Source organism: Monoraphidium neglectum, assembly GCF_000611645.1.
Source record: "Monoraphidium neglectum strain SAG 48.87 unplaced genomic scaffold scaffold02198, whole genome shotgun sequence".
In the NCBI taxonomy this organism is placed as follows: domain Eukaryota; kingdom Viridiplantae; phylum Chlorophyta; class Chlorophyceae; order Sphaeropleales; family Selenastraceae; genus Monoraphidium; species Monoraphidium neglectum.
In genome coordinates this window covers 1-6,739 of record NW_014011430.1, presented here as the reverse complement: position 1 = coordinate 6,739, position 6,739 = coordinate 1, and the positions used below count along the sequence as shown (strand labels likewise).

The 6,739-nt window shown below is 62.7% G+C and overlaps 2 protein-coding genes across 2 annotated transcripts in view; both read right to left on the bottom strand.

Annotated features, from left to right (window-relative positions):
* The window catches only part of MNEG_10144 (hypothetical protein), a gene marked incomplete at both ends in the record, with an annotated part of 6,445 nt that extends 3,753 nt beyond the window's left edge, over positions 1–2,692 (bottom strand). The window contains 6 exons of the mRNA XM_014041385.1: positions 127–310; positions 698–768; positions 1,133–1,341; positions 1,653–1,875; positions 2,134–2,291; positions 2,458–2,692. Coding sequence (XP_013896839.1) covers positions 127–310; positions 698–768; positions 1,133–1,341; positions 1,653–1,875; positions 2,134–2,291; positions 2,458–2,692 — 1,080 coding nt within the window. The remainder of the gene's footprint in view (positions 1–126; positions 311–697; positions 769–1,132; positions 1,342–1,652; positions 1,876–2,133; positions 2,292–2,457) is intronic.
* An 841-nt stretch (positions 2,693–3,533) lies between these two features.
* MNEG_10143 (hypothetical protein) lies at positions 3,534–6,728 on the bottom strand (the record flags this gene model as incomplete). The annotated part of the gene is made up of 6 exons (XM_014041384.1): positions 3,534–3,560; positions 4,432–4,512; positions 4,900–4,974; positions 5,493–5,603; positions 6,146–6,229; positions 6,609–6,728. The coding sequence occupies 6 exons, from the start codon at positions 6,726–6,728 to the stop codon at positions 3,534–3,536; spliced, it is 498 nt and encodes a 165-aa protein (XP_013896838.1).
* Between the last annotated feature and the right edge of the window lie 11 nt (positions 6,729–6,739).

The window sequence follows — 6,739 nt, the reverse complement described above, 5'->3', positions numbered from 1 at the left end:
CCTCCGCCCCCACGGGGGCGCCCGCGCCTGTGCCCGCACGGCCCCATTCCCTGCCCCAGCATGCCTCCCCTCGCCCACCCCTGCCCCCCGCAATCGGCGAACGGCCTCATCAGCGACCGCCCTCACCAGCACGACTGCGTCCAGCTCCCTGCGCAGACGCCCCGCAGGGCTGGCGGCGTCGCCGTTCATGGCCGCGTTGACGCGGGCAAAGAAGCGGCGCACGGCGGCGGGGTCCTCCTCCCAAAACAGGAGGTGTCCCGCCACCACCTCGGACGTTGCCCGCAGGAACGGGTTGGGCGCCAGCGCCAGGCTGGGGGGGGGTCAAACGCGGGAATGAGGCAGGCCGGGGAAGGGAGCGAGGGAGCCCTGGGGGCAACAGCGGCCTAGCAGGGTTGGGGTTGGCTGGGGGTGATGACCAGAGTAGCTGCGGATCTGGCCGGTTGCAACCAACCTTGCTCCTGCACACCGCCGTCCCGCATCGACAGCATGCTGAGCCGGCAAGTGCATGCATGCGTGCATGCTCACAATCCGCAAATGCCCACCCGCGCGTACAAGTACGCGTGCGCACGCCCGCACTCTCACATCAGCGGCGGGGCCGCGCCCATGTGCGGGGCGCTACTAGATATTAGCGACAGCACAGTCCCACCCACTGCAGCACGTGGGAGCGGATGAGAGGGTGGGTGGTGCATGCACCCACCGCAGCAGGTCGCGCAGCACCTCGTCCTCAATCAGGGGGAGCTCTGGGGCCGCATCATCGCCGTACATGAGCTGCGGGCGGCGCGCGGGCGGGCGGGCCAGCAAGGTATCGAGCGTCGACGAGCGGCGCGGCGCGGCGCGGCGCAGTGCGGCGGGGCACGGCGGCGAGGCGTGGCATGGCGTGGCGTGGCGGGCGTGCGCGGGGGCCTCGCGCTTCCGCAGCGCAGGGGCTGGAGGGACCGCGGAAGCAGCGTTGCCGTCAGGTTTGCCAACACGTTAAACCCACCGGAACCCAGCGCCCCCCCCCCCTGCCAGCATTTGCGTTCATGTCCTGCCCCGCAGCCAGTTCGAGCCACGGGCCACTGGCTCGACCACGCTCCTCAGCCTCACCAAGCCCCGGCGTGCGGCGTGGCCACACACGGGGCCCGCTGCGCACCTGCAGCAGGGCGCCTGCATCTGATGCATAGGCGGCGTACGGCTGCCCAGTCAGCGTCTCGTGGACCGCGCTGGCCCACAGGTACACGTCAGTGGTGTGTGCCATGAAAGTGCACGTGCCGGCCCGGTGCCCGGGCGCCTGCAGGAGCGACCCCTGCAGCTGCAGCAGCTCGTGCTGCTCTGGGGCCAGGCAGAGCGCGCCGCACGCGCCTGTGGGGGGAACGGCGGGGCAGGGGCGCACAGGAGCGCCGGGCAGCCTTCAGGGCAGTGATTGGGGGTCGCGTGGTAGCGACGCGTCGCTGAGACGCGTCGCTGCGAACGAGACGTGCACTTGTCGCAGTGAGGGCTCCCGTATACATTATGTGCTCAGCACAGTCTGGGGCACATCCAGCTAGCCAGCATCTAGGGTTTAGAGCTGCAGAGGGCAAGACCGCTGGCATAATTCAAGCAAGGCGCCGGCGACGCCGCAACGACAAGGGATCCCAAACCATTCCTGCCACCCTTTTTGAAGCAGATCGCACCTGCCGCAGGAGGCTCCAGGGACATGGCCCCCAAAATCACTCCCTTGTAGTTCATGCGATCCATGATGCTCGACATCGGGGTGGTGGCGGGCAGCGCGTCGGCCAGGCCGGTCAGGAGCACGCGGCGATCTGGGGTCTGCATGAACGCCAACGCCGAGAGGCTGCGGTGCACCAGGTTGAGCCTCCTCAGGCTCATCAGCGGCGCCGCCATGCCGGCGCAGACCTGCCGTGCGTGTGTGGGTCGCGCATGGTGGGCGGGGCTGGGGCAGGATGGGAGGCGATGGAATGCACGCGCGCGGCTCCGTCTGTGAGCCTGCGCGCACGGGCCTGCGCGCACGAGCCTGCGTGCGCGGGCCTGCACGCACGAGCCTGCGCACACCAGCCAGCACGCATGCGCCAGCAAGGCCCGGTGCACCGTCAGCACAGATTGCCTGAGCATGTACGCACGCCCATCGCTTGTACGGTCAGATCGCACACGCACCTTCCTGCCGAGCGGCGTGATGCCGTTTGCGTCGAAGAACGCCTCCGGGTTGCTGGCCCGGCGGCCCCTGCCAAACGAAAGCATGGTCTCCTCAAACTCTTGATACACGGCATAGGATTTGCCGTCGACCACAGCCACGCCCTGGCACACCGCGATGCCTGCGTCAGCAACCACATGGGAGGGAAATCAAGGGCGGATGGAGACAAAGGTGGGGGTCGGGGCAGGCCCCGGGGAGCCTGGCAGGCAGGCGGGAGGCGACAGCTAACGAGCGGCTGTGGTCGCCTCGGGGCCCGTGCTCGAGGGAGTACCTACGAACGGGCTCACCTTCCAGGCTGTGGTCTGTAAGGGCCATCTCTGCTGTGAAGGCGTCGCGCGCGCGCATCAGCCCGCGCTCCGAAGTCTTCTTTTCGGCGGCGCTTGGCAGCTCCAGCGGCCGCAGCGCGACATTGCGCGACTTGTAGCGGCCGCGCTGCCACACGTCGCCGTCTCCAAGGGGCCCTGAGCACGTGACCCCATCTATACGGCCATACAGGCCCTCGTCAAGCTCGCCAGGGTCCATAGATCAGCCGTGCTAGCTCTAGACGTCTCTTGTTGGCCTCAGGGACCGTCAAATAAGCAAGCCGAGGTGCAACCTCGATCATTCACAGCCAGCACGCCCGCTCACGGCTGCGGTGGCACTGTCAGATCGCACCGTGTCAGGCTGTCAACTCTGGCCGCGGTATCACGGCAGAAACATGGCATTAAAATACCCTCTGCATAACAACAGGTCGCGGCGGTTGGCTTCATGGGTCACAGTTGAGCTGGCGGCGATGCGGCATCCCTGCGCCCGCTGGGCCGCCGCTCTATGTCAGAGAGGCTGCTTGTGCGGCAGGGCAGGCCGGCGATCCTGTTGTTCATGCACCATGATGCACGTGTAAATTCGACAAGGGCGAGATCATGTCATGAACGTTGCCTGTAATGAATGAATGGGCAACAAGTGACACTCGGGCACCACTACCCTTGGCTCCCGCCAAGCTACCCGTGTGCCACGGTCAGCGGTTGGAGTTGTGTGTGCAGTGAGCAGGTTGGTGCCTCGCTCCATCAGCAATCCCAGTGCTGCTGCGGTGTACAATTGGCCCAACCAGAGCTCGCCTGCCGCTCTGCTGGGATCGGCCGCCGTTGACGATTAGGCACGAGCCTTGCGCCGGTGCCCTCATCTCTGTTGTGGCGTGCCACATGGAGATGGTGTGGGGATCTCGTGATGATGCAGGTACGTAGCACCATAATGCACATGCTGGATTTCACCCGCAGCTTTCTCAAGAACATGCCACAGTATCTTCTGACTTGTGCTCGTGCCGTTCTTACTCTGCTCTTCACAAGTGACGGGCAGGTGCAAAGCCAAGCACACACCAGCGCCACCACTACCACAGGGCAGGCGGCTCGGCTAGCTGTGACAGTTACACAGGAGGTGATCTGTCGCCGTGTCCCCGAGATGCATGAACCAATAGGTGCGGAAGGCGGTTGCAGTGAGGTGGTCACGACAAGGTCAATACCAGCAACCTGCAAAACAGCGTCGAGTAAACCAAGCCGAGGGGCCCTGCAGTAAGTTGTGTCAAACACGCGGGCATGTTGATCACTTGAAGTGAAAGTAAGTCACCACAGCGCCGTTGTGAGTGTGCCAAGGGAGGGGGCAGGGGACCAAGGCATCAAGGCAAGGCAGTGAATACGGGTAAAATCACACATGTCGCAAACATGCGTCGCGGATCGCTTTTCAAAGCCACATGGCGGCCAGCTGGTCACTTGGAAGAGGCCAGCCCCGTTTCATGGCTGGGGCTATGCCCAGAGTGGGTGCCTGCGTCCAGTCACATAGTCGATCGTCAGGGTTAAGCCCACAGGGTGAAGGGAGGGGGCCGCGTGTAATCAGTGCCGCTGCCTTGCCCAAGCTGAAGGGACAGCCACTCGGGGCATCCCTCTGCCACTGATGCAGCCGCAATAGGGAGTCGCTGTTGCAGCCCTGCAGGGTCATCAAGCGTTCTCCGCTGGGCCAGCGTCCGGCCGGTCAAAACTGGTCGTGGTGACAGTGGTGGTGGTGGTGAGGAGGAGGAGAGGTCAAAACTTGTGGCGGTGGTGGTGGTGATTAAGAGAAGAGAGGAGGCTACCTGCACAGTCACGAACCAGGCTGCATTCACAGAAAGCCCAGCGTATTCCTAGAAGTGCCAGCCAGCCCGAGGCAATACCGACTATCACCCCCCAAACCCCTAATACCAACTCAGCGTAAACAAGCGCATTACTAGCACCCGCCAGCGCACACCCACGCACCTTGATGCTCTCCTGCTCTATGAGTGTTTTCACGCGGTCCTTGAGCCGCCAGTCCAGCGTCAGCCCACGCTCGGGGCGACCCTGTGTGTGTTGTGTGTGTGTGTGGGGGGGGTTGTACATGTGTATGTGTGTGTGGTTGTGTTGTGTTGTGTGATCGTGTGTGTGTGTGTGTGAGTGAAAGGGAGAGGGTGTGTGTGCGTGTAGAAAGAGAGAGCAAGAGAGAATGTATGTTTGTGAGATTGTTAGTGAGATAATATGTGTGTTAGTGTGTGGGCATGCGCACCTTGGCGCTGTGAAAACCCACACACCCAACATACAGTAGTGAAGATCTCAACCCCCCTGCCAAACCAGAATTATTGTGAGACAAAGGTCCCCGAACTTGGCCCCCCGGCCCCCGGCGCCCACCCAGGCTGACTTGAATAATAGTGAGGCAGAGGTTCCTAAACATGCCACCCCCCCCAAGCTGACCTGAATAATTGTGAGGCAAAGGTTCCTGAACTTGTCCTTGCACTGCATGTTATTCTTGCCGGCCAGCCGGGGGTCCTGGCGGCCAGGGGGCGGACAGAGGGGTGCAGGGCGATTTCGGATATGAGCAAGAGGTGCTTGGGCAGGGGCCAGGTGTCAGCGCAGAGTGCAAACGTCGACATGGTGTGTTGCACACAAACGCGTTCGCAATCCTCGGCGCGATGCAGTGACGTGAAGAAGAGCAATGCCCATGAAGTTTTACTCCCAAAAAAAGCGTGCACAGTTGCACACAGCAACTTACATGATGTTGGCGGCATGCCGCCGGTGCCCGCGCATCCCTCCAAAGAAACACATACACAAGCTGTCTTACACAGCGACATGCTGCTAATCCTTCTCGCCGACATGACTGTCCCTCGCCCTGCTCTGGCTTTGAAACCCTGCTACCCGACACACCAGCCGCATTCGTATGACAGCATGTAAAGCTGCACAATTTCACCGCACCCACCAGACAAATCCCCACTAAATGCGCATACAAGCACCCTCTTCCACCCGCAAAAACCCAGCCCCAGCACCCCACACCCCCTAGGCACCCTCACCTGCACTATCGTGCGCCAGGCGCTGAGGCCGTGCCGCTCCACCCCCTCTATCAGGGCCACGATCTGGTCCTGCGTCCACCGCGTCTTGCGGCCGTTGCCGCCGCCGCGCCCCTGCGTTGCCGGAGCATGGCGCAGGGGGCCCAAGGGGGGGGATGGCGGACGCACGCGTCTTTGATAAAGCAGGTCCGGGTGCTGGGTTCATTCGGGGTGCTGTTGAGGTTGCACTCACGAGTGCCTTGGGGACGGGAGGCCGGGAGTCGACGTTACTTCGCATTATGCTCCATATCTATTGACCGAAATCTCATGCACGGTCAACTGGCTTGCGATTGGCATTGGGCTCAGCAGCGTTGTGAACGCTTGCTGACATACCCCCCGACTTGCAACCTGTCACGCTACCGGGCCCGTCCATTGCATTCCCCTGCAGATGCCCCACCCCTCAACCCTCACGGCCTAAGCGACGTCCATTTCAAACCTGCCACCAAAATAGGCCGAGAAACCACACCACACGCCATCCCACCCACCCCCAAGCCGCGAGTGGGACGACAAAAGCATCCCCTCCACCCAGGGAACGTTCCCCATACGGCACGCGCCCGTACCCGCGGACTCCCCCGCACGCACCCTTCAACCACACGGCCTCTCACGGGCGCCCCCACCTGCAGCACCCCCAGGGCGAAGGCTGATGACACTATCGCCTCGTCTACCAGCGGGACGTCATCCAGGTCGTCCACACCGGGTACCTGCCAGAGGTTTCGGGGCAGACTTGTTGAACACAGACATGTACAGCATACTGCTGTCCCGTGTGTGGTTTTGGATGTGTCTTGTGTCTTGTGTCTTGTGTCTTGTGTCTTGTGTCTTGTGTGTTTGTTGTGTGCGTTTTGTGTGCTTTTTTTGTGTGTTGTGTATATTGTATTGTGTATATATTTTTGTTTGGGGGAGATTTGCACCCACAAGAGCGCACGGAATCGCTCTGCAGGGGCCCCAGCTCAGGGGCGCTGCAAGGCAAGGGGCGGGTACAGCACCCACCCCGCCAGGTCAGTGCCTGCACTGGGACCTGCAACGAGCGCACGTGAGTTGGCCCGGCTGACGCATGTGACAAGGTGGGGGTGTTGGCGTCACCTGGATGCGCAGGGTGACGTGGGAGCCGTCGGTGATGCCGTAGGCGCTGATGGGCACGAGGCCGCCCGTGGCGTCGCGGTCGAGCATCTCACTGCCGTCGTCGGTGATGAGCACCTGCATTGGTCGGGGGG